This window comes from Sinocyclocheilus anshuiensis, unplaced genomic scaffold (assembly GCF_001515605.1).
Source record: "Sinocyclocheilus anshuiensis isolate Anshui unplaced genomic scaffold, SAMN03320099.WGS_v1.1 scaffold524, whole genome shotgun sequence".
NCBI classification, from domain to species: domain Eukaryota; kingdom Metazoa; phylum Chordata; class Actinopteri; order Cypriniformes; family Cyprinidae; genus Sinocyclocheilus; species Sinocyclocheilus anshuiensis.
The window spans coordinates 565,037-592,697 of NW_015555703.1; the positions used below are offsets into that span (position 1 = coordinate 565,037).

The 27,661-nt window shown below is 36.8% G+C and overlaps 3 protein-coding genes across 8 annotated transcripts in view; 1 reads left to right on the forward strand and 2 right to left on the reverse strand.

The window, feature by feature from the left end:
• Positions 1–2,739, reverse strand: part of LOC107671694 (annexin A13-like) — a 6,589-nt gene extending 3,850 nt beyond the window's left edge. For both annotated transcript variants that reach the window (XM_016464615.1, XM_016464614.1), the window contains exons 1-3: positions 2,680–2,739; positions 1,928–2,003; positions 595–689 (exon numbers count right to left, since the gene is read on the reverse strand). In XM_016464615.1, coding sequence (XP_016320101.1) covers positions 595–689; positions 1,928–2,003; positions 2,680–2,694 — 186 coding nt within the window. In that variant the 5' untranslated portion in view covers positions 2,695–2,739. The remainder of the gene's footprint in view (positions 1–594; positions 690–1,927; positions 2,004–2,679) is intronic.
• A 1,043-nt stretch (positions 2,740–3,782) lies between these two features.
• On the forward strand, positions 3,783–15,409 carry LOC107671693 (AP-2 complex subunit mu-A-like). 4 transcript variants are annotated; one of them, XM_016464608.1, is made up of 14 exons: positions 3,783–3,922; positions 4,612–4,730; positions 9,578–9,843; positions 10,161–10,243; positions 11,139–11,144; positions 11,292–11,427; positions 11,521–11,665; positions 11,867–11,881; positions 12,876–12,995; positions 13,072–13,207; positions 13,302–13,399; positions 13,487–13,598; positions 14,914–15,060; positions 15,105–15,409. In XM_016464608.1, the coding sequence occupies exons 2-13, from the start codon at positions 4,657–4,659 to the stop codon at positions 15,046–15,048; spliced, it is 1,326 nt and encodes a 441-aa protein (XP_016320094.1). In that variant the 5' UTR covers positions 3,783–3,922; positions 4,612–4,656; the 3' UTR covers positions 15,049–15,060; positions 15,105–15,409. The 4 variants fall into 4 exon arrangements, with proteins under 4 accessions (XP_016320094.1, XP_016320093.1, XP_016320095.1 ...); XM_016464607.1 differs by having other exon boundaries at positions 14,914–15,409; XM_016464609.1 differs by having other exon boundaries at positions 3,783–3,918; positions 14,914–15,409.
• Positions 15,410–18,341: 2,932 nt separating this feature from the next.
• On the reverse strand, positions 18,342–27,157 carry LOC107671662 (choline-phosphate cytidylyltransferase A-like). 2 transcript variants are annotated; one of them, XM_016464568.1, is made up of 9 exons: positions 26,988–27,157; positions 24,229–24,343; positions 24,046–24,145; positions 22,152–22,268; positions 21,849–22,000; positions 21,625–21,703; positions 20,170–20,312; positions 19,868–20,056; positions 18,342–18,761 (listed from the first exon to the last, which is right to left on the reverse strand). In XM_016464568.1, exons 2-9 carry the CDS (start codon positions 24,334–24,336, stop codon positions 18,525–18,527), a joined length of 1,125 nt encoding a protein of 374 aa, XP_016320054.1. In that variant the 5' UTR covers positions 24,337–24,343; positions 26,988–27,157; the 3' UTR covers positions 18,342–18,524. The 2 variants fall into 2 exon arrangements, with proteins under 2 accessions (XP_016320054.1, XP_016320053.1); XM_016464567.1 differs by having other exon boundaries at positions 24,229–24,353.
• Between the last annotated feature and the right edge of the window lie 504 nt (positions 27,158–27,661).

Sequence of the window (27,661 nt, forward strand, 5' to 3'; positions counted from 1 at the left end):
AAGGCCAAACAAAGTAGTTTCGCTTTCACAATGAAGCACACAGTGCCTTCACGACATGGCGGCGGCAACAACAAAACTACAGCGAGAATAAAAGTTACGCCTTCTTTCTTTGCGTGAACATTTGGGCGGCGTTATGCAAATCTTCCCACATCGTGACGTAGATATGTGGGGGCGTGTTAGAACGAGCCATTTTAGGTAGGCGTGGCTGACTCTATAAAGAATATTTCTATTTGAGACTTTAGTCTTTGCAACTTTACAGATCTTCTTTATGCACCAAGAGCTTGTAACACTCCAAAGAGAAAGGAAAAATTGAAATTGCATCATATGACCCCTTTAAAGGTTCAGTACAAAACTTTCTAGTTTTCCTTGAGCTCTGCACAATTATTAAAAGGGTAAAAGCACAATGGCAGAAACTTTACACCAGTTAATGCAGTCTAAATCAATATAATGTGACGTGGTGGAGAGGAAAATAAGAAACCATTAGTCTATGGCTTTTGTCATACATGAGAATAGAGTGTTTGCTCTTATAAGCCATATTTTTCATTGATTAAGTATGAACATGCATTTGTCAATGAGCTGACATTTTAGACTCACATCGTCATATTTTTCAAAGTAGGCTTGTTTAATCTCCACCCGCTGGGCTGCAGAGCGGTTTGCTAGAATGGAAATGATGGTGTCCTCGTCTGTCCCTGTGAGCGACAGGACATGAGCTCATACCTCATAATGTCAGTCATTCCTCCAGCAGACTATACCGGCCTCACAACTCACCGTTTAAGATCAAAAACCTCCTTAAGGGAGGAACAGTTCAACCAAAAATGAAAATTTGCTGAAAATGTACTCACCCCCAGACTATCCTGTAAATGAATTTGTTTCTTCATGGGAACATATTTGCAGAAATTTAGCATTACATCATTTGTTCACCTGTGGATCCTCTGCAGATCCTCTGTAAAGTGAAAAGCTGTGTGTTTGTAATATCATTAAGATGTTTTAACTTTAAATTGTCACTTCTGGCCAAAATATGGATCCTTAATCCATAATAGTGCTTCCTCCAGTGAAAAAATCAATCCTCTGTTGTCCTCTCACATCAAAATCCACCCACATATTTGTTAATAACTGTTTTGGACTTTTTTCAATTATAAAGTGTGCTTGATCCGTGCATATTTCTCTCCTGATTCAGACAAGATGACTTTTTCACTGGAGAGAGCAATTTTATGGATATAGGACTCGTATTTTAGCCAGAAACAACACTTAAAAACATCTTTGTTTATAACAAACACACAGCTTTTTGCTTCATTGTTTGGATTATTGTGATGTTTTTATCAGCTATTTGGACTCTCATTCTGACGGCACCCATTCACTGCAGAGCATCCATTGGTGAGCAAGTGATGTAATGCTACACTGAAGAAACAAACTCCTCTACATCTTGAGCGTGACGAAATGTTCAGCAAATTTAGATTTTTGGGTGACCTTTTCCTTTAAAGTCCGCACAAAATCAAAATTGACCTTATTTACTTTGTAAACGCAGATTACTAGTCTTGTGGTGAACAATTCATCTGTGCAAGTTAATCCACAGAAGGAAAAAATTGTCTTTGCAGTCTTTAATCAAGATCAGAAAACGTGCATCCCCTATAGATTGACTTTCCTTCTCTGATGACGTCAGTTTGACCGTTTGGGCAGAACATCTTTTAACCAGTCCTCTCTAATCGCCAGTCTGCTGTGAACTGGAAATAGTGAGGAGGTATTACAATTTCTTTTTTTCTCATTCAGTATCACTTTGAAATCCATCGGAATACTGAAGTAAAGCTGGTCACGAATTCTGTTTCATGCAGACTTCAAAAGTGCTATAATATATCATCATATTGCAAGTTAAAAAAACAATCACCCATGTCAGTGTTTTCCAATAAGTGATTACTTTTATTCAACCTACCCATTCCTTTGCTGGCCTTACGGATTGCCTTGATGTCTGCCATCACATCAAAGTCCTCATAAGGAGTTATTGTGGGCTGAAATGAAGGTTGTGTAAGCAATTAAACTACTGCAGTTTTAAATTACATTTACATCAAGAGATTTTGAAATAGGCTAAGCAATTCATTCCTCGTTATGTTATCAAAAGACGTGATGGGTGAGTCCATCAGCATGTTTTTGAAGGGTTTGTGCATGAGATCACTGCAGCAGAGTCTGTAGGGGGAGGAGGGGCTCTGTATCTAACACACACAGCTGAGTCATGGCATCTCTGGGCAGGGACAGGAATAGCGGAAGCCGTCCTCTGCCTCGCCCACTGCCATAATAACAATGTGCACTTATTGATAACAGAAACAGTTATTCTTTTATAAACATTCCTCTTCCTCTAAGAGAGTATAACACTGCTCAAATCACAGTAAAATACAAGAAATAATAGTAAATATAAAATGTGTATAAGGAAAAAAAATGACTAAATATTTCAAAAATATTTCGTTTTGAAATTTTAATAATAAACGAGTACGAAAAATGTTAAAACATTCAAATTAAACATCAAAATGTCAAGCGAGAAACTCGTTTGCGTGCAAGTATTTTTAATTTAGTCTATTTATTTGCTGCATCTGTAAAACAAACTAATAACAGCCCATACTGTTATATGTAGTGAAATAAATAAACTGAGAAAAGTGAGAAAAAGAAACAAACTGCACTTGTTTTACTCACTTGAACGTTGCCCATCTTGTGATGCTGATGCGAGTCTGTGAATGCGCGCTCGCTCTCTCCAGCCTGCGACGCATCCCTGACGTCACTGTCGGTGACGTCATATACACTTTACATTTTTATCTGATTTTAATCTTTTTTTTTTTTAAATCAGCAACCATGTTCTCAACAGAAGAGTAAAGCGTTATTAGTTTACTAGCTACATATGCCCATTCTTTATTGAACTGATGAGATTATATAAACAAAAAGGATCTTTCTTCGTTCAGCAGGAATGAAACAAATGTGCGTAGGCTGATACAAAATTTAGTGAGCAGAATCCTTTGATTTAAGACAAGAAAGTCTTTGTTAATTGTGTCCCAGCAGCATCAACCTACTCGCTGCATGAACAGCTGGTGCTTTGACTTTGTGTTTACCAGAATACTAATATTTATGGCATATATATTACCTTCTTGCAGCAGATTATCAAATATTTTATTTTGAAGTAACTTTTTTTACAGAGTACAACATTTAAAAAAGCAGATGGAATGCACATAGGAAGCAATTACTAAACGAAGAAAACAGAGGCGTGCATATGATCTCCTGGCCTGTTTATATAATGAATACAAATATTACTTTCAGCAATAATGATACAAATGTTACAAAGAACTCATCCACATTTGCAGTGCGTGACCATTGATTCTAACTGACTCAGGCAAACACTCTTATATCATGTGCGCTACTGCATGTGGTGATTTTTAATAAATTGTATATATTTTTTTTTATTCTGCTCTACTCTATACATATAAAGTCTAGAATTGTGTTGGTCCATGACCTGTTCCCTGACATTGAGAGCATTCATTCATCCACATCACACCAAAGTGGTGAAGACTTGGCTCATGAATATTAATTAGGTACGTTATTGGGCGCTTCAAGGGGCTTACTATGCAACGTCACTTAACGTTAATAATATTAATGACCTGCGCTATTATTTAGCAAAAATACAGAAAATAACTAAATAGAATAGAATGCAGTATAACTATTTATGCGATAATAAATAAATCATCTTTATGCTTAAACAAACCAATATGCAAAATCTTCAGTTGCGTTGCCGCTCGTAACACGCATGCGCACTGTGAACTCTGTCAGCTGACTTCCTGGCCGAGGGAAGGACCGCTGCTGCTAGTGTCCCGCTAATCCTTCAGATCCCGAAAAATACCACGGAGAGGGAACGGTCCATTCCGCGCCTATTCGTGCGGACACTAAGTAGGTATGAGCACATTTTTAAAATAAGATTACGCGAGGACAGAAATGGTTTGAATTTCGACCGGGAAAAATGGTTTTCATCATCGCCACACACACACAGGTCTCGAGGGAAGCAATAGAGCAGTTCACGAGCTTGCTTACTATTAATGACTTCGTCTATTTTAATAATTAATATCAGTTACAAGAGGACGCTTGTGCGGCTAGCGGTTTAAAAGTACGCTCGTTTAATGAACATGTCTTTCAGATGGCAGACATCTTGTGCTAATTATGCGCTTAAACCTCACTGGACGAACACTTCCTGTTCAGCGCCTGTGCGTTGAGTGAATACTAACATCATTAGGTGTCAGTGCAAATATTTATTTACATAATTGCGCTTTTTTGACGACATCACGGCGTTTTGTAGTTGAAGACTATGCCATTTGTCTGTCTAGCCATGCACCAACAGATATACTCTTTTTAGGTTCAAGATATTATGTGCTTTTAATATGGGTGAATTCATTTATTTTGTAGTCAACGTAGAGTTTTTGTCTCCTAAACTACATTATATGGTTTGTCACAGAATGTCAAACTGTTGAGAGTTTATCTAGTCTCACTTGTAGGGCTGAATGCCTCTCAAATCTTATCTGGGTCCTACAGGGCTCCTCTATCAGCCAGTGAGCGTCATATTCGTTTTCATTGTCCTGTGAATTATAGGAGTGAGGGCCCACCATGGAATGTGAGGTCTGAGGGGCAGCCACCATGATTGGAGGACTGTTCATCTACAACCATAAAGGGGAGGTGCTCATCTCCCGCGTCTACCGCGATGATATAGGGTGAGTGAGTTCATCAATGCTCTTAAAACGGCTTCTGATCTCAAGGACAAGATAGACTATGTTAGAGAAAATGTGAGTTGATTTCAGTTCATCTCCAGACGGGATGGTAAACGGCACCAAAACACACAACAACCACTAAAAGCTGCTCAGAACACCTTAAGCCAAGTTCACACACTACAGGATTTTAAGCCCGATTTGCAAGTCAATGAGCTCGCTGACAGGTTGGGCTGTGATCGCCGATGCCAAATGAATATCTAGCATGCCAAATATCTGGACCGGTCGGCCGACTCGTCATCCTGTTTTGTCAGGTGTTGCGACGAGCTACAGCCAATGAGAGAGAGCAAGGCATGGGTTGAGGTCAGCAGAAGAAAAGCAGCAGCAGCAGCAGCAACATGGCTTTAAGAAAAGTCTGGACACGAGAAATGGAGTGAAATTTTCCAGAACAGATCGTTGTGCAAACCATTTTCAATTTTCAAATAAACAACTCCTGTTTCACGTGTTGTCTCTCGTCATTTCCCGTTCCACTTCTCGCATGTGTTTTTGTGACAAAATGTGGTTTGGGGACCATATAGAGTCGTTGGGTGACAGAGTTGTTGTGAGCTCGCGTAGTGTGTGACCCCCTGTTGTGGATCATTTACGTAGTGTGAACACCACAACGACTTCAAGACAGACAGCAAGTCATGTAGTCTGAACAGCACAGAGATCTGCCAACATTTAAAGTCGCGTAGTGTGAACTTGGCTTTAGTGACATCCTACCAATGCAACTACCCACTGACTTTAGCACTGGCAAAGTCTAAATGTATTTATTTTTGCTATTAGAAATATTAGAATACATTTTGGGGCAAATAGACTGGCTTTATTGTTAATGTGCAAGCTCAGCAGGGTTTAAACTCCATATCATTAGGGTTATCCTGTTAGGGAAGAGGAAAGGTGATAGGATGTTAGAAAGCAGGAAGCATTGCTCCATTCCATTACCACAATGAGCTAAATTTCATTTTTTGTAACCATAAATGGGGAAGTATTGTTTTTTTCCCTCCATATAACCCCAGATCAAGTTTTTGTTCTCATAAAGATTTCATTGGTGTGTTTCCGTTACTGTTGTCCATTTAGACATGAAGCCAATGTTTGTCTTTCTCCTTTTTCCTTGTCATTATTCCCTCATGCTCTTTGTCCTTTGTACTGTTTTTCTCCATGTTCATTGTGGCTACTGTAGCACTAGGTAAGCAATCCCACTACAACCAATGACCCGAAAGCATGTTTTTAGACCCCAGCAAACAACCAACCAATCACTCTGACGCATGTCACCAGTCACCCCCAATCTAGGGTTGGGCAATATAGCCAAAAATATATCCGTATATTTAGCCTTTTAATAATACAATCTAAATTTTTTGTACATGTATTTTTTGCAATACGGGCAAATAACAAACAGTTAAAACATTAAAATACAGCCTCTCTCTCTATATATATATACTGTATATATATATATATATATAATTAAATAAATATATACATACATACATACAAGACGTCCCATTTTGGTGTACACCTCAAATTAAAATAAAATAACTTGAGTCAATTAGTGTAACAGATATATTAATGTAAAAATTAAACAACATACTGATTCTGACTTATTAAAATATATAAAAGAATATATGGTCATACTAAATTTTATTATATTTTAAATTATTAAAAACTTTTAGCTGACAAATTGTAATGAATTAATATATTGTTGCTGCACTGTAATCCTTAAATGGTCTTTTATTGTAATCTTATGATTCTGGTTCTGAGTATGACTGACAAGATTTTTTGGTATACAACTATTATTACACAAAATTATTTTTTTCTGTAAATCATGGTAAAAATGTATGATAGTCATTATTAGGTTTTTTTTTTCTATGGATTATTATTATTATTATTACTATTAATTAATTTCAAGGTTTCGGGGGCTTTTGGGGCCCCTAACATGCTCAAAAACTCTAGAAACTTGGCATACACATTGGAATCTGCGGCATCTGGTCCGTGGCACACTGCTTTATAGGGCCAATTTCGAGGAGCTCTGTAGCACACACTGTGCTTTGACCTACAGTCATCAAAATTCACACACATAGATCTCATCATCCCCAACAAATTTCACACTGCATGTCATTAGCTTCGCCCTACAAGAAGTCAGCTATTCTGGGTTTTGTGAAAAACACATGCTGTGGAATTTGCGATACTCCTAGGTTTTTCATCCGATCGGCACCAAACTCAGTCAATGTGATCTCAAGACATTGGGGATGCTAAATTCCGAAGGAATTTTTGATATGTCGAACGGCTTGGCCGTGGCAGGGCAACAAATCTATGGCAAAAAAAATGGAAACAGGAAGTGTTATAACTTCAGCATACTTTGTCTGATTTTGATCAAACTTCAGCAGTTTGTATGATGCCGATCACATAGATGTGACTATTTTGATTCTCAGTCATAGCACCACCAACTGGTAGCGGAAAGTGTCATTTTTAAAATGCTTGGAAATCAGCCTCTTATTTTTAACTGATTTGTTTCAAACTTCATCAGAATAATGTCAAAACATGGCCGATGTAAAACTGTGAAGATATTCTTGATATCTTAAATACTGTTGCCATGGCAATGCATCAAACTTTAAATTCTTTTCTGGTGTTTTAGAGGCACTTAACATGCTCAGAATTTCATGAAACTCGACACATCAGTATTAATGAGAGTTAGACACTGGCAAAAGCTCATAAATGGGCGTGGAGCAGGCGCTCTATAGCGCCACCTTTTGACAAAAGTTGGGGGGTTAGTTTTAGCTACAGACACCAAACTCGGTACATATATTGTTCTCATCAAGCCGGACAACTTTCTAATTTACAGTCATTAGCTACGACCAGCAGGAAGATGGCTATTTTGATTTGAATGTGGATTTTTTGAAAAATCAGGTTGTGAATTAATGCATACTCCTAGGAGAATCATGCAATTCACACCAAACTTTGTCAACATGATGCCAAGATACTAAATTGCAAACAGATTTTAGATATCTTCAATGGTGTTACCATGCCGATTTATTAAAGTAATCATAAAAAAGATAACAGTAATTTTCTTATATCTTTAAAGTGCATTATCAAAACTCTTCAAAACTTTTTACATATGGAGAACAAGTCATTCTAAAGCCTCGTACACACCGGGACGATTATCGCGCGCGCTTATCGCCGACGTTTTTCGACGCGTCTTTTGTGTTCATACCCAAGTGATTTTCGCTGGCGATGAGCCGAGTGAATGCAAATTCACTCCCTGACATTAGATGGCGCAGTGTGAAAAACAGAAATACCCCGGTACACATCGAATCCTATTTGATCTGCAATTCCTCTCCATAACAACTCCCTCTTATTGAGATTTTTGTAGTTGCTGTCACATTTGTCATAAAGCCATTTGTGTTCAGACACCAATGAGACCAGCAGCTCTACATTTATCTTGCCTCGATGCATCTTCTTCGTCTACTTACTTCCTCTTCGTCATTAGGTATCAATGTGTGCTCAGCAAGACCGTTTTGTGCTTGACCGCCACCAAGTCATGTTTTACTGTAACTTCAGCAGCTCCAGGCACGTGAACAAAAGCGCCAATCTCATTGGTTGGCCAGTTTTTAACGCGGCGCGTCAAACCAAAAAAACGAGCCCGAGGCGGTTTTTAAAAAATGGTGCTTTATAGAGTCGTTAGAATAGAAGCGTTTTCCTCGTCGGTGTGCACACTCACATTGGCGCCTTTTGTTTAGTCACGAGGCATTAAACGTCAGTGATAATCGCGCGCGATATTCGTCCTGGTGTGAACAGGCCTTCAGGAAGCATGCTTAGATTCATAAATGTATAACTCTCAGGGGCCAACAAAAAAAGTAAAACAATGTCACAGTCTTTAAACCATTGTTACCAAAAAATAACATGCATAGACTTCCACGTACAGTTTTGAGTGAAGGCCCTTTAAATCAGTGTTTGGCTCAAATCAACTATAGAAGAACTGGTTTGTATAAATGAATTAAACCTCTCAACAATACTGATATTCTCAAACAATATTCTCAGGATTTGTGACACTACGGGGGAGTTGTGATCTTTTGTAATGGGCACAAAACTGTCCTAATAACATGGTTTTTAGAAAAATGTAGGACAAATGGTAAAGGATGTAAAACACTACAAGAATAACACATTTTTGTTAAATTTGTATCATCTATAGCATTTTGAATGTAGTGTAAATATTCATATTGCCCAGCTCTACTGCAAGCATGTCACCTGACATACTTCAGTCAATCAAATATTGTGAAGATATGCAAGTACATCAGCAGCAGACTGAAATTACCATGATGCCCTTTCCCTTTTGATTGCACTCAGGCATGAGATGACACATTTTTAGTGAGTTTTGTGTATCTTGGATATTTTGACATTATGCACTTTTTTTTAATTAAATGCTTGTCTTAAAACTTTCTTTAATAAACTTTGCTAATTTTGGCCTTGATGATTATTGGATCGCAGTTGCAGCAGATTAACCTGGATGGAGTAAGAATATCTGCCAAAAAATATTTTTAAAAGAAGAACTTTTATTGGACTCTCTTTGTATAAGAATCTCTTCATAAGAAGTTGTCTTTGTTTTAGACAGGCAAGAGCTCTTTTGTCTACAGGAGCTTGTTACTTATCTTGAGGTTCATGAAGGTTTGGGTCAGCAGGGAACATCCTTTTAATGCTTTGTTCGCAGACAGAAGGAATGTTTGTCTGACAGGGTTTACTGGCAGATGGTGACCATGTGCTCACTCTTCCTGCCCAACTCCATTATCTCAACCTTGACCTGATGTTCAAAATCTCCTCCACAGACGCAATGCTGTGGATGCGTTCCGCGTGAACGTGATCCACGCCCGTCAGCAGGTGCGCTCCCCCGTCACAAACATCGCCCGCACCAGCTTCTTCCACATCAAACGCTCCAACATCTGGCTGGCTGCTGTCACCAAGCAGAATGTAAACGCCGCTATGGTGTTCGAGTTCCTCTACAAGATGTGTGACGTCATGAGCGCCTACTTTGGGAAGATCAGCGAGGAGAATATCAAGAACAACTTTGTGCTGATCTACGAGCTGCTGGATGGTAAGACTGGTTCAGAAACATGCAAAGCATTTGCTGACACTGTTCTCCCTCGGTTCTATCTGATCCTCCATGTGCCCGTGTTAACAAACTCACCCTCCTCTAAATGGCATGCTTTCCTGGCAGTCATGCGCTGTTAGTGGTAAGGTGCGTCTTAAACCATGAGCTGGCCCGGAAACCTTGTCTAACAGCTGAAAAAATAAACGGTTACCTAAACATATGAAACATGTTAACAAAATCTGCTTAAAACAGTCCTTGAAGTGTCAAGTGTCTCATTCCAGAATAATGATTCATTTATTTCTTTGTGTGTGTGATTGCAGAGATCCTGGACTTTGGATACCCGCAGAACTCAGAGACCGGAGCACTGAAGACTTTTATTACCCAGCAGGGCATCAAAGGCCAGGTAAAAAAAAAAATACAAATTCTCATTTTATATGCCTTTTGTCCCATTTTTTTCCTGTTTATATTTTTTTGAGTCCAAAAAAAAAAAAACGTTTTAAGACTTAAATTGTATTGTATTATTGTAGTATTATGTAAGCACCAGCAGAGTGTGCTAAAAAGACTACTTCTAATAAAATACTTATTATTTTTATTTTTAAAACACTAATGTGACACCAGAATTACATTGGGGAACCTCTTTTTGTTGACATCCTGAAAGTCAGGCCAGTAGTTTAGATACTTGCCTTTCCAATATTTTCACTGTCCCTAGCACAAACACACAGAAAATTACATTTAAAATTATAAATTACATTTTGTTTTTTACATTTTTAAAATGAACATTTAAATATTGTATGTAAATTTTGAAAATTATATATTTTTTAATTTTTCACACATGCTTTTTTATCAAAAACATTAAAAAATTTAACATTTAAACATTTTATTATATATAATATAAAATGATATATAAAATTGTATTTCTTTTCCACGTAAATATTTTTTTATCAGCACATTTTAAATTTCTAAAATGAACATTTAAACATTGTAATATTTCATTTTTATATCTAAACTCTGTGTTCTCTATAACTCTGTGTGTAAAAAAAATAAAAAATTCACGCACAAATGTTTTGATTTTATACAATTATAAGTTCTTTACAAAAGAAATTTTGCTGACATGATTAGAAAGTTGACAGCCATAATTTTTGCAATCAAATATTACAGAAAACTGGGTCCGCATTTTTCTTTTCTTTCATTTTTAATTTTACATTTTTTTTTGGAGCTCTGCCCATGTTGTCTGTGCACATTCTAATATAAAACATTTCTCTTTTTTTCCTTGTTTTTCTGGACGTGTCTGACTGCAGCATCAGGTATGTGTAAATGTATTTCATTTTAAGAAGTAACCTTCTCGGGTTACACTGTTATACTAGTGTTCCCAAAGTATTTGGACATTTCTACCACACTTCAAAGTGGTCTAGGACCTTTCTAAATCTTTGGTGGTCCATCATTGTCCTCAGACTAAGGAGGAGCAGTCTCAGATCACCAGCCAGGTGACCGGGCAAATCGGTTGGCGTCGTGAAGGCATCAAGTACCGCCGTAATGAGCTCTTCCTGGATGTGCTGGAGAGCGTCAACCTGCTCATGTCTCCACAGGGTGAGGCCGCATTCCCTGAGATCTCATGCTGAGTGTGTGCCTGTAGTTATTCGAGCCAGACCATTCACATGCTGCTGCGTGTCATCCCGACAGGTCAGGTCCTGAGCGCTCACGTCTCCGGTCGTGTGGTGATGAAGAGCTATCTGAGTGGAATGCCTGAATGCAAGTTTGGCATGAATGACAAAATCGTCATTGACAAACAGGGGAAAGGAGGAACTACTGACGATCCTGGGAAAAGGTTTCAAAGTGCCTCATGTTTATGCAGAGTTTTTGCTTGTCTGTCTCCTCTCTTATTTGCTTTGAAAATTCTGTTTGTCTGGATTTTGTGTTTCTCGATCCAGAATTGCAAAAGAAATGTTTGATTGTAAAGCGTGTGGTTTAGTTTGAGTTTTGAAGCTGTCTGTTTTTGTTGCGTCTCTTTTTCTCTGTGCTACCACAGTGAGTTAGGGGGAAGGTATTGTATTTTTATATTTCTGTGTTCAGTTTTATGTTAGTTGTGATGTTAAACTATACAACATATGAGTGTCTTTTATTACTATTTTCATGTAGTAATATCTATACATTATATACATTAACCAATATTAGCATTTTTCAAATTAGTGTATCATTATAAATTCAGGGCTTTTTTTTTCTTCCCAATTCCATCTCGCTACTCTTTTTCAATGCCAGATTACAGAAGAACATTAATATACTTAATTGTTTTGACAACTGATTTCTGAAATGAAAGATTTCATTCTAAACAATTTTTTAAACAGCATTGTACACTACCATTCAAAGGTTTGGGGTCGGTAAGATTTTTTCTTATTCTCGCCAAGGCTGCATTTATTTGATACATATAGTAATATTGTAAAATATTATAACAATGCAAAATAACTTTTCTTTTGTAATGCATTTTAAAATGTAATTTATTCCTGTGATCAAAGCTGAATTTTCAGCATCATTACTCCAGTCTTCAGTGTCACATGATCCTTCAGAAATAATTTGAATATGCTGATTTGCTGCTCAAGAAACATTTATTATTATGTTTGTTGTTTTTGTGGAAAACCGTAATAATAAACAAAGTAAGAGCATTTATTTGAAATATTATAAATGTCTTTACTGTCACTTTTGATAAATTGAATGCATCCTTGCTGAATAAAAGTATTAATTTCTTTTAAAATGTCAAATTTACCGACTCAAACTTTTGAATAGTAGCGTAGGTTTCATATCTGTAAATGAGATTGATCAATGCATCCCTAGTTTTTAGAAGTATGACATTTTAGCGGTAATTTTGAAAACTTGTGATTTTACTTAATTTGATTTGATTTCTGATATTGTATTTTGTTGTTGACAATTTCATTTGTAAGTACAGTTTATTCTAGTATTTGCTAATTATGCCAAATGTCTTAGAAACGTTGGATTCAAATATCAAGCTCTCATCATCTTCGTTTCTCTATCATTTTTAACAGTGGGAAACAGTCCATAGCCATCGACGACTGCACTTTCCATCAGTGTGTGCGTCTCAGCAAGTTCGACTCGGAGCGCAGCATCAGTTTCATCCCTCCTGATGGGGAGTATGAGCTCATGAGGTCAGTTCAGCATCCGTCTGTCTTCACACTCCAGAGTCTGACTCTGTCGTAACTCGTTTTCGATCTGCGTGTGCAGGTATCGCACCACTAAGGACATAATTCTGCCCTTCCGGGTCATTCCGCTGGTTCGAGAGGTTGGCCGCACAAAGCTGGAGGTCAAAGTTGTCATCAAATCTAATTTCAAGCCCTCGCTCCTGGCACAGAAAATAGAGGTCAGTTAAAAGAGAATATATAGACTTAACATCACATGCAGTTTGTTTGTGAAAGAGTTTGTCAGATGATATACGAGGTGAATGTTTTGGACAGGTGCGTATTCCTACACCTCTGAACACTAGTGGAGTGCAGGTGATCTGTATGAAAGGGAAAGCCAAATACAAGGCCAGTGAGAATGCCATCGTGTGGAAGTAAGTGCCACCGACATCTTGACATTTCTCTTGTGTTTGGTGCTTGTGTGATTATACTCATGTCACCCTGTCGGTCTTTCTGCTCAGGATCAAACGCATGGCAGGAATGAAGGAGTCTCAGATCAGTGCTGAGATCGAGCTGCTGCCCACTAATGATAAGAAGAAGTGGGCCCGTCCACCCATTTCCATGAACTTTGAGGTGAGTGTTTTTGACCAGGCCCACATTGTTAAATGCCACTTACTTTATACATAAATGGTACACACAGTAAGGTTTTTTGTTTTTTTTCTCAACAAATGGTCAGTGAAAGGAGGTGCTTAACCTTCAGGAAATGTTGTTCGTCCACCTTAGGATATCAAAGTAAATATTATGTTAGCCATTTTATTTTCTGTTTATTTCTTTACTTTGAAGTTAAATTTGGCCATGTTTGAATACACTTTAAAACCCTGATTTTTGTGACTTAATGTAGCAGTCAGTATGGACATTAAAACTAAAGAAAAATCTATTTACAAACTCATATTTCGCATTAAAAAAAACTTGGTCTTTTTTGTCCAAAAGCTGAGTAACAAGGTTAAATTAATTTATATTTGAATTTTTTTTTTATAATGAGATTTATGAGAAACTTGGACATCTTTGTATAGTTTGAAACCTTGATTTGTGCGATTTTAATTTAGCAATAAATAAAGTATTGATAAAAAAATGATCAGAAAACTATTACTAACATGTGCTTTTTTTCCTCAATAAATTGACTATCAGGGTTGAATTAATTGATATTTTAATATTTCTATGAGGTTTGTGGTGCTTCTTTTTTTAACTAAAAAACAGTTGATTTGCCTCAACCTTGATTTGTGTGACTTAATTTAGCAGTAAATATAAATATTTGTAAAAAAAAAAAAATCAACTAAAATGATCTATTTACCTACTTATTTCTAATGAATAAAAGAATGTTAGCTTGAATCTTTTTTTTTTCTCAATAAGCTAACATGAATGTTGATTTTTATTATCAGTTGCATTTTTAGGGGAGATTTATACAAATGTTAGATTAAAACTAATTACCTTTTCATATATTTATTAGTGCTGTCAAACGATTAATCACATCCAAAATAAAAGTTTTTGTTCACATAATATATGTATGTGTACTGTGTATATTTATGTATATATAAATACACACACATACAGTATATATTTTGAAAATATTTGCATGTATATACATTTATATTTTATATTATAAATATATTTAATATATAAACATTTAATATATACATGCATGTGTTTGTATTTATATATGCATAATAAATAAACACCGCATACACGCATATATTATGCAAACAAAAACGTTTATTTTGGATGCGATTAATCGCGATTAATCGTTTGACAGCATAATATTTATATTATTATTGTCTTATATTTTACGTAAAATAATAGTTTGTCTGACCTATCCACTTGTCAACAATTAGTACCCTTTTCCTGGCACACATTTCTGATGTATTTCCTCCGTTGTCTTCCTCTGACTCAGGTTCCGTTTGCTCCCTCGGGGCTGAAGGTGCGTTACCTGAAGGTATTCGAGTCGAAACTCAACTATAGTGACCACGATGTGATTAAATGGGTGCGATACATCGGACGCAGCGGAATCTACGAGACGCGCTGCTAGTGAGCCGCTGAGCAGAGGGACCAGCTCTTACTCTCCTATAAATGTACTATGTTTCCCTCCTTCCTTCTCCTCAAGATTTGTGGATGAATTAAAAAGGCTAATTACAAAAATATGCAAAATGTGACATGTAGTTAACTGTAGTTTGTACGAGTGCTGTAATGAACAGTTCCAGTGGAGGGCAGTGCAGTGTGTGTCTGTCAGTCAGTCAAAGCCCAGCTTCCTGTTTCGCTGTAGTCAGTCTTATGGGACCACTGTCCATTTTGTCGTTGGTTATTCTACCATTGGTCATACTCTCAGTATCTTATTGCTATCTCTCTGTGACTGTTTAGTTCAATATAAATATATAATGGGAAGAAAAAAACATTGTGTTGGTGTGTATTTGTCTTTTGAAGACTCCTTTTTCTTCAGTTTACATATCACATGTCCAGTGCTGGGTACTAACTAATTACGTCATCTGGATTACGTAATTAGATATTACATTTCAAAATACTTGTAATCAGACTACAGTTACTTTTTTATTGATTACATTACATTATTCACACAATAGCAATAATTTATTCATAATTCATTGATTCTCCCTCATTTTTTTTTTCTTTTCATCTTTTACATTTTCCCTTCTAAAATAGCCTACCGCTTATACATTCAGAAAGTCTTCCAGTTCTGCAAACATTCACGCAAAGACCAGTCACTAGTAGTCAGGTGGCTATACACAGAAAATACTCAGCATTTGACCAATGGATTTACAAAAATCATTTCAATTTTGTGCTTTTTCAACATTGCATCAACTACTGATGAAAACGTTGATTTTTATTTGAATATTATGGGATATATTTAACCATGTTTTACTGTCTTTGGAAGGCTTTTGTCCTTCAAACAAATTCACCTCATTTCTTATTTACACGTAATGCAGGGATTGCCAAACTTTTTTGCCAGCAGAACCTCTTTCACCTAATCTAGTGTATTTACTTGAAGTACCCCTGAGATTTAAATGTAATGTTAATAATTAATACAGTTGCATGTTCATGGTTCTCTGACGTTGGTTAATGGTCACATGACATGCAGGTAAACAAATTAAATATTTCGTCTCATTTAGGAAGCGTTTTGATTGTTGTTATTCTATTTGATAAAATTTTTATGATTTTATTAGTAGCTTTTCATTAAAGCCATGAACCTTTAAGTATCTTTACGAACGAACGTGTTACGTCAAAAGTAATCTAAAAGTAATCTGATTATGTTACTTAAAATGCGTAATGGATTACGTTACTAAAATTTTGGTCATGTAACTTGGAATCAGTAACGGACTACAATTTTTTAAATATTTTTACTGTGCTGCGTTTTTCATAAGTAAATATGTTACATCTTGGTAGTAATTTAAATTGCTGGAAAAAAATTACAACACTATCTTTTACATTAGACACTATTTATTTGTCTTCCTGTCTCTGTTGACATCCTGTCAAAGGCTAACAGGACAAGGGAAGGCAAAGTTAATAAAATAATCTCTCCTAGATTCCCTTAATTTGTGCAAAGGAAAAGTCAGAGGCTGGAAAAACACAGACATTACCATGAAAATTAAGCATCAACTATTTGCAGACCAATAGTTGAATTCTGACATCAGTGCAAGTCTGGACAGCAGTTTGTTGAGCCTCTGCCTCACATCAAATTATGAAATGAGAACAGAACGCAGATATCATAATCACTGGTGGTACAATCTCAATTTAAATACATACTGTCTAAAACTGACATGTACATAAAAAATGGTGAATGGCTCTTCAAAGTGAATGCAAAGGGTTAAATACAAGTTCACGATGTCATTCACCACAGAACATCATTTTGTCCCTCAACGGATCAACAACTGACAGCATAACTCTTAAAACAATATTAGAAAATGATATTTTGTGTAACTCAACAGATTTGAGTTTTGTTTTAGGCCAAATGATTTTCTGTCACACTGGACACCGACTCTTGAGTTTAAGTTGTATTTAACCCACAAGTGGTTTCATTTCATTCATTAACAATTATCGACATCTCCGTTGGTTGGTTTGACTTCAAAATGTGCGATACTCATTTTGCAGAACCTAATGATGTAATTATCAAGTTTGAGTCCAAAGATCTAAACTGAACTTGGAATACTAGCCTTTCAACCTACGTTTTAGGATATATTTATTAAGAGCTCTTTGAAAGAAAACCATCACAGTGAGAGATGAACAGGGCATTGTGCAGTGATGAAATTATATACTTTCATTTTTACAGTAAAAACAAACAACTCTTTATGTTATCAAGCATATATATTTGAAATACAGTGTTCAAATTTGGAATTCTGACCTTTACTAAAGCATGACACCAAATTCAAGTAGGCAAACTATCATTTTCCACTCAGTCATGCCTGTATAATATTGGCGTATTTTTCTAATTTGCAGAATTATTAACCACGACAACACTGATTATGCACCTTGCGATACAGGCAAATAATTTCCACTTTTTTTAGCTCTTGTATTTAGATCATTGTATTTATCTTACAGTGCCTTGCAGTGTTCTCAACATTAGACATCAAATCTCGGCCATTCCACGAGACACATGACTTATGAGATGTCTAACAATTATAGATTACGGTAAGAACATTAAAAGTGAACTTAAAACAAAAATGAAACGCATTAATACCATGTGCACTCATTTTAAAACACAAAAAAGCCCTGCCAATCCAGCATGATTCGAGACGAGACGCTGAAGTTTGAATACTGGCATCCCATCGCTGACGATGACTTAAAGGGTTAGTTCACCCAAAAATGAAAATTCTGTCATTAATTACTCACCCTCATGTCGTTCTAAACCCGTAAGTAACCCGATCAAGGTCCAGAAACGTAGCAAGGAGATCGGTAAAATAATCCATGTGACATCAGGGGTTCAACCGTAATTTTACGAAGCTACGAGAATACTTTTTGTACGCAAAGAAAACAAAAATAACGACTTTTCAACAATTCGTCTCCTCCGCGTCACCCTGCCGCCATTTTGGAGACTATCCGCTGAACGTTAACAGCATATGCTATTCTGTGTCAGCTGCGTCACGAGGATACGTTTTCTACGTTGTTTACGCTTTGATTTGAATGAAAACAATGTATCCGCGTGACGCAGCTGACACAGAATAGCATACGCTGTTTACGTTTCCTTGCTACGTTTCTGGACCTTGATCGTGGTAATTACATTGCTGTCTATGGGAGGGTCAGAGAGCTCTCAGAATTCATCAAAAATATCTTAATTTGTGTTCCGAAGATGAACTGGAGGTCTTACGGGTTTAGAACGACATGAGGGTGAGTAATTAATGACAGAACTTTCATTTTTGGGTGAACTAACCCTTTAAAAACTCAATTTTAACCCTTCATAATACAGAGAACAAAACCGATGGGTCGTTAAAGGATTGTTTCGTTTCTGAGGTTGGATTGCCGGTATTGGAAGACAGATGTGTGGTGTGCTGTGGCACTCTAATCTTCGTCGTCCTCATCATCTTCGCTGATGGCCTGTCCGCGGGTGGTGTAGGTGTAGCCAGACAGGGCGCTGCTGTGATGTGACGAGGGCGAGGAGGGTGGGGAGGTTTTGGTGAAGAAGGGCAGACGGAAGGTTGGAGACGGGGAACGCTCGCGTGTGGGACTGCTGCTGGGACTGTGCCGTGGACTGATGGCCTGAAGCATTCGCCCTTTTCCCTCCTTCAGCATGTGCTTCTGTTAGAGAGGAAGACAAAGCCATTATAAGACCTTGAGTGGAATCAAGATGTACGTGATATGAAAATCGTATTTCTTATTTTAATTCATTCCCTTAACAACTGCCAATTTCAAGAACTAGGCTTCTCATGATTTTGGACCAACTGGATATACTGTATGAGGGGATTTTAAAAGCGGGAATTCTGGAAAAATCATGGAAATTAATCAAATCAGGCAAGTAAGTCTGTTATCATAAACGAGACAAGTTATGTAAATTCATTGTTAAAAAGTGTAAACTGTGAAGAACATTCAGTGATTGGAATCATGGAATTATTTACTGAATATACTGTCACTTCCAGTTTCTGTATATAAATTGCAAATAAAAAGTTTGGGAATTAGAGGTTGAGAATGACAGCTTTGGCTAATGGGTAGTTCGTTAAAAAAAAATGAGATTTCTGTCTTCATTTATTCACCGGTTTGTCGTTCTAAGGGGCCGTTCACACAGAATGCGTCTTTGTATCTAAAAACGTGAGACGTGGCGCTCAGGAATGGTTTTACAAAAGCACAGTGCAGAATGCCTCATCCGCCATTTTGCCGTCAAATAAAACCGTTTCCATGCCAACTTGCTACTGTAAACAAAAGCTTGCAACATTTTCCCCGCCTCCGGGGTCTTCTGATTGGTCCACAGTTTTGGAACTTACACTGCGTGTAAAAGTTGCACAAGACACCAGACATGAGCGCAATGGTCATACATGTCTGTCTAGTGCGTTTACATAGAAAAACTATGGAAAAGTATTCGCATTGGAAAGAAAAAATATTTGTTCTATGCGAAGGGCCCCTAAACCCCTAGACTGTATCACCTATTTATTTTACCTATTGGTGCTTAGAACCTGACAGCTGCTGCCTGTGGGTATATCTCAAATTAAAAATAGACTATTTTACCTAAAATACACAGTTTCAAGCTTAAAAAAAGTACTACATCATTAGTGTTTCAACATGCTAACATCAAACTAGTCTGGAAACGACTGAGGGTCACATGCCACGTGTGCTTCATGTCACTTCATGTCGACTCTTATGATGCTGACTGTGAAGTTTTGGGACAGAGCTATAGGTAAAGAGATACCCACCAATGCCCCCTCAGGTCCAAACATCTGCAGGAAGTTGCCGATGAACTCGCGGGACTTCTCTTCCCATTTCTGGATCAGGTCGATGCTCTTCTCCTCCACCTTCTGCACAAATTCTTTACTCTTCTCCTCCACGTCCTTCACCTTCTTCTTCACCTTGTCCACACGCTCCTGAAGGTGGTACTTCTTTTCCTGTGTGTTGGTAATAATGCACAATAACTGATGACTGACTAAGAAAATCTCATTTCTGGTAACTAGTCTTAATCTTGAGATCATGCTCTACTAGTAACCGAATGAAGGCTCACATTGATGAAGCTGACGTTTAGCTCTTTTGCGGTGTAGCCACGCTGAAGATTCCGTCTGACGTACACATCATAATCTCGTACGATGCGTGTAATGATGTCAGAGGTGGAAATGCCCTCTGTGCGTTGGGTTGGTGCAAACATTCCTGTGCAGGCCCAAAATTAAAAGGAAACCGTTGTAAAGATTAGCATGCCAATTAAGAACAAGGACATGTGTTTTTTAACCAACCAACTTTTTGTCAAAATACATTCTCTTAACCCAGTTTATTGTTCACGGACTATTATAAATATGCCATTCATGGGTTTATCTCCCCTAAAAATGTAAATATTGAGCCTCCCAGGCACCATGGAAACTTTCAGTGTGGTCCCAATCAGATCAGTCAAACTCTTTCCAGCTCAACCAATAGCGAGAGTTTGGGGGCGTGGCTACTGTAGCAGGCTGAGCCAGAGGGTGTTTAGTCAGTGTGGGACCATGACTGATGTATTACATTGGAAAAGATATTCAGATTTGTTTACAGAAATGCTAGCCAAAATACACAGAGACAGACAACGGGGTAAAACCATAGACTGTATAAAAACATGGACGTAGTGTCCGTGACGTCACCCGTAGTTTTCTGAAGAGCGTTTTTGAAGCTCAAAGTGGGCGGAGTGACCGTCGCCACCTTGGCAGTGCGTCACCGCGCGTCACTCCCGGATAATCGAAAATGGGCAAAAAGGTGGGAGCTGGTTGCTGAAGCCACGCCCACCTAGCTCGACGCCAGTGACAGCAGTGGCAATCCACCTGTCACTCAAGTGGCCACGCCCTTAATTATGCAGAACTTTAAGGCTTAATATAATTTAAACGGATGAGTTATAAAAAAATTCACCCCCCTCACAGTTGTCATGAAGGGCAAAATTTGCTATATAGACCAAAATCTTTTTTTGAACCAGGCTGTAAACATGTTTTTTTCTGCTGTAAAGTTGGGCATTTTAACATGGGGAGTCTATGGGATTGACTCCCTTTTGGAGCCAGCCTCTAGCAGCCAGTCGATGAATTACAGTTTAAGTCACTTCCGTGTTGGCTTCACGAGAGAGAGCGGGAGGTTGCCGCTTGGGTAAAACAAGGGTAAACATTTGTGGTTCTTTTACGAGATGGGGGAATATGATGGAGAATTTGGGTTTCAATCGAGATGCCGAACTAGCAGAGTTTCTTCTCGACAGGTAAGCTAAACTCAGGTTTTGCCACAGATGCTAGCTATTTACTGTAAAAGCCCCATATAAAACAGTAAAAAAATCAGAAGAATCAATAGGAGGGGCATTTGCAAATGTGCTTTATCTTTGTAACTCCACTAGGTGACACTATTAGCGCAGAAACTCACCTTTAAAATAATAAGCTCTTCATTGATTATAGTTCATACTCTGAAATTTCAGATGCAGAGATTGATTTCTGCATCAAACACCTGAAGCTGTTGTCCTCACCTGCTTCTTTGATGTGCTTGTAAACATCATCACTGTCAGCTGAGCAGTATGGGATATCATCATGGGCCACAAAGTCAATCTTAGGTATCAAAAAACACAATCTGTCATTACATAAAGACACAATTAATTGGCTCACTGCTTGGTTCTTATTTTACTTTCGTCCTCCAACACTAATATATGTAAATATATGTATTATACTACTGCTCAGTTCTCTCTCGTCTTACCCGATGCTTGGTGAGGAACTCGGGCGTGAGAGTCCACGGAGCATTCCGGACCACCTCGTCCACATAGCGACAGTGACTAACCGCGTCATAGCGTTCATCCTCGTTCATGACCGTGAAGCCCTTTAACTTGTGTGTGAGGTCATCACTACACACTGCAGAGAGGAGCGAGAGAGAGGTGCTAAATACAGCTCTGACATTAAGATGGACTCTGTGTTAAATGATCAGAATGATAAACAGTTCAATAACTCGACAGACACTGTGCTCCCTAAAGTTAAAGTGCCGAAGCTGCTCAGGATTACTTACCACCTACAATAAGATGAGTGTTTGGGAAAAGGCATTTAGCCTGCATGAGAGCGCGGGCATGTCCTGAGTGGAACATGTCGAAGATGCCATCAGCGTACACCCGCACAGGTCTGTCAGCTAGAAACAAGAAGAAGGACATCAGCTTTGATGGCATCAAGGGAACTACTTAATTTAGACACACATTTCAAGTCAGTATGAAAGGTAAAAATTCTTTAGAATTTTACAAAATGTTGTAAATATTTGACCATTCAAAAATTTGGGGTAAGACTTTTTTATTAAGAAATAATTTTATTAATACTTTTATTTTGCAAGGATGCAATCAAATTAATTACAAGTGACAACATTTCAAAAAAAATATTGTTCTTTTGAACTTTCTATTCATACAAGAATCCTGAAAAAAAAAAAAGTCACGTTTTCCACAAAAATATGAAGCAGCACAACTGTTTTCAACACTGATAATAAATTGTTTTCGAATGATTTCTGAAGGATCATGTGACACTGAAGACTGGAGTAATGATGCTGAAAATTCAGTGTTTGCATATAAATGTGTGCACAACCACCCTACAATGATAAAAAAAAATGTTAATCCCCAAGCAACCTCTCAATAATCAAGCCGTTTTGATTTAACCATAATAGATTTGTAATATTGATGCATCAATCATTTCTTTGGTTTAATTTGTTGAACCAAGTGTCAGAAATATACGTCTCAGTCAAAGGTAACAGACCCTTCTCATATTTCCGGGATTTTCAGAAGTTGGGTAAACTTTAATAGTGGTGAACAGAAACTACAATAAAATGTTTGCATTCCCATTTATTTACCTCAATAACAATAAAACAAAACAGGTTTTTCTAATCCATGATAGCATTTCTAAAAGAGGAAAAAGTATCTCGTTTAGTACACTGAAAAATTATTTTCTTACTTAGTATTTTGTCTTGTTTTCTAGTACAAATATCCAAACATTTGTGAATCAAGATACACTTACTTGAGCAAAAATGCAAAATGACTTAAGATATTAAGCCTGGTTTTCTGTAACATTTAAAAAAAAAAAAAAATTTTTTTTTACAGAAATTAGCTTTTGCCTAAAACAAGAAAACAATTCTGCCAATTGGGCAGGAAAAATAATCTTGTTTTCCCTTTGAATTAAGACTATTTTTCTTTTCCCCATTGGCATTACTTCCTCAGCTGTTGTATTAGAATGACTCACGCCAGTGTTAACCACTGTTCTGGAATTACTGCCAAGGTAATAAAACACAATATATAGTGTTATAAATCTACAGTACATTTAAAAAAAAAAAACTTAAAAATAAAAAACAAGATTTGCAATGTTAATAACAATGGAAAGGTGTCATTACAGTCTGTGAAAACGGTCCACAGGTCTTCAAACAGGACAATAACCCCGGAAATAACAATGATGTATCACAAAAACCTGAAATTGTTGAAAACAAAACACTACACTATTCAGAAGTAACAAGTCCAGCCGTGCATCCTACTGAATACCAATAGCCATGTCTGAAAGCAACAAATGGAAGAAGAAAAGTGGGCCAAAATGCCATTAGAGAGGTGAAGGAAAGTCATGAATGTTTATAAGAGACACTTAATCACTTTGATCCAAAGAACATAAGAGATTAAATCAAGGGTGCCAATAATACTGTCAAGGTCAGTCTGTAATATTTATAATAGTCAGTCTGTTCTGAAATACATGTGTGGATACACTGTTGAAATAATGCAAAAATGTTGCAATACAAATATGCATTATTTCAGGCCATGACCGTATATAAAGGCCAATGAATCGACCTAAATACAGTCATGCATTCAGTGAATGAAAGTAACACATAACGTGCATATCTGAATGGGTGTGCAAGAGGAATTCGCTACAGAAGACAAATAACCTACGCGGAGTGCCTTTGCGAGCTTCCTCCATGGTGACGCGCTGATATGACTTATCTTCCATTGACTCAAGCTGATCTGCATAAGGAGCCGGGTATTTCAGACCCTGAGGGGCGAGAAGAATCACAGTCTTTGGGCTCAAATACCATATCTCATCTGTACACACGCTTACACCTTGATCTCACTCACCACTGTGTATCGTTTTATCTTCAGCAGTTTCTCGCCCTCCTCTGCCTCTCCATTTGAACCTTCTCTCTTTCTCTTCCTGGACAATCGGGCTGAACCGTGGGCCTCCATTCAGGCTCTGTGAAAAGCTACAAAAAAACAGGAATGATGATCATAATTAAAAGGCATTTAGTTAGAAAAAAAATACAGAAATCAATAGCTGCAAAGATTATTTTGTAACAGTTGTAAGTTGCAGAAAAGATTAAATATCACTGTGTCAGGAGATTAGGCTGTGGTGCAAACTATTCGGCTATGCTGAAGAAAAATGTCCAGATGTCTTTCTGATCTTCACTGGCCAAGCTGGGTGAATCTCACGAAGCCTGCCAAGAACATGACCAAGTGCAATATTTTGGGATGCAATTACATTCTGCATAAGGAAACAGGACTATTTTAAAAGTAAATAATTTCCTAATTATTCCTAATTCCCCTTCACCACCAACACTCTTATTATTGAAAAAAAAAAAAACATATTATATACATAAACACAGCATTTGTTGCTCTGATGCTTTTAATTTAATTTAATGTAACATTTTTCAGTATTTAAATATTTTAAAATTTATGTTTGTTTGTTTTTATTTAAATTATATAAATTATAAATTATATTATTTATATAATTATAAATAATAATTAAAAAAACAAATTACTGTGTTGACAGAATGGTTTTCATTACTTGATAACATTAATGACAATTTTTGTGTGTTGCAGTAATGAGAATTTGAAATTTGTGAAGAAAATGTGCTTAATTGTAATTAAAATTAAGGCAAAATGCAAATAAAATTTAAAGGTTTAAAGTCCCAATGAAACTGAAGTAGTGACATACATTTTCTTACGTACCGTGATAATTGTAAACAAATAATACAAAATAAATAAATAAATCTGCCCAAATCAATCCGAGCAACTGAGTCCTTAACCATCTTCAAGAAATGACTAAAAACACATCTGTTCCACCTTTATTTGACCCTCTAACTCTAACACTTTCTATTCTATTTTAATTCTACTTTATCTATATTTATCTTTTTTTTTATTCTTTATTTAAATAAAAACCAACAAAAAACAAAAACTAGCTTTCTATTTTTTCTATTCTATCTACTTGTTTTTCTTTGTTTGTGTGTATATATACACCTTGCTACGTGTACTGTGTTAGGCTAACCGAGACTTGTCATTTGCACTTATATATTGTTGCTCTTTTGTTAGTTTTGACTGCTTTTATTGTCCTCATTTGTAAGTCACTTTGGATAAAAGTGTCTGCTAAATGACTAAATGTAAATGTAAATAAAACTAAATGATCAGGAAAGTCCATCATCCTTCACCAGACAGAAGTCTGAAGTTTTTCCAGATGACTGAATTATGACATTAAGAATTACAAGGTCAATTTAAAAAAAGAAACATGCATGGATTAAGTATTCACAATAAGACCAACAACATGCATGTAGAAAATCTACTTCAATTATTTAAATAATATAAACAATTTCTTCTGCTGATTTTTGGCTGAAATATATGGAAGCCTGTTACCACCATGAGATAAAAACAAAAATGTAATTGCTCAGAAATGTGAGGAAAAAAAAGTCAGAATTGCGAGATATAAACTCAGAATTCTGACTTTTTTCTCTGAGTTTACATTTCGAAATTCTCTGTTTTTTTCTCACAATTGTGTGGGGGGTTTTTTCCACCACAGAATAAAATTTTAGAATTTTAGAATTAAAAAAGGTAATTCTGACTTTTTATCTCACAATTCTGACTTTTTCAAAATCTCAATTGCAAGTTTATATCTCACAATTCCAACTTTTTTCTCAAATTTGCAAAAAAAAAAAAAAAGTAGGAATTGTGAGATATAGACACAGAATTGCAAGAAAAAAAGTCTAAATTGTGGTTTCAGTCACAATTATTATTATTATTTTATCCATTAGCAACACAGGCTTCCATACAAATAAGACATTTCTTAATGAAAAGAACAAAAAAAAATTGTACTAAAAAAAAAAACTAGGTTTTAGCTTATACAGTCAAGATTGCGGAAACATAAAGTTAATTATAACAGAAAATAAGTACATTAATACTGAGCTCATCATTCCAAACATTCCTTCATCTAAACACAGCCTCCAGTCTTATCAGGGTGAAGCAAAAGGTGAGGAATGTGACCCGAACACAACATTACATCAACTATAGACGACCTTACTTAGAGATCTGGCACTAAAAAAAAAACTAAACTAAGGCAAGATTATGTTTCAGAGCTCACACTGGCATTAGGACAAGGAGCTGCAGACAGATCAGCACTTTAGGTTATAATACAAACACTTTAGTCTCTTATCTAGGAGTTATCACAGAGTCCGAATGGTTTCTGGAGCACGCACACTATTAAGTGCAAGCCCAGCTGTGCGAGTGTGTACCGTATATATTGCAAGTGTAACAAAAATAGTAATTAGTTCAGAGACGAGGGCAACCGTTATAATGCGCCACATCCCTGCCGTGTAAGTTAGTGCTAATTGCTGGATTTCAAGTTCTGAGATAAACATAAAACTGAAGAAGGAAGGTCTTTTATACACTATGAAATAACAGTGGGAGTGTCTCAAAAAGTGACAATAGTTCAACTAACGTATTTACCCAAACAGCTAACTTGATAAATACAATGTTTTGAGCTCGTGAGACGACACCGATATACACTAGCTGGCTCCTGTTGATTATCTTTAGGACACATATACAGAAATTAACTCTCAGTAGCTGCTTACCCTTGTTTTTAGTGCGGTTATTCGCTCAGGTGGTGTTTAAGGGTCTTTGAGGGTTTGTGTTTCTTTAGGTCGAAGTCTGACAGAGTCAGATGCCTCTGTTCGTGATCTCAGATCTTCCGATTTGACAGGAGCCACAAAAGAGAATGATGATCAATTTAACTCGGATCCAAGATGGCAGCGAAACCATGAGGATTTCAAAATAAGAGTCCCACAGTCGTCCCCGCAGGTTAGAAGTAGGATTGCGTTGAGAGAATGCAAATAATGTTTTATTATTATTTGATTTTATTAAATATATACTTCGTTGATATAACTGGAAAATGTTTGGACACACATGATGTAATTAATGTTTTCATGATTCCCACCTTGACTCAGCCAACCCAGTGACCTCCACTATTAAATAGCTAGATTTTCTTAGTAACACTTCACAATAACCTTCAAAATACCATTTTTTTTTTTTAATTACTAATTTATATAATGCTTTTCTAAACATTTTTTAAAGGGATTGTTCGGCCAAAAATAAAATAATAAAATAAAATAAGTATTTACTCACCCAAGGCAAGCCTGTATGACTTGATTTCTTCTGTGCAGCACAAAAGAAGGTATTTTGAAGAATGTTGGTAACCAAACCATTTAGATTACCACTGACTTACATTGCCTTTAATGTCTATTCAGAT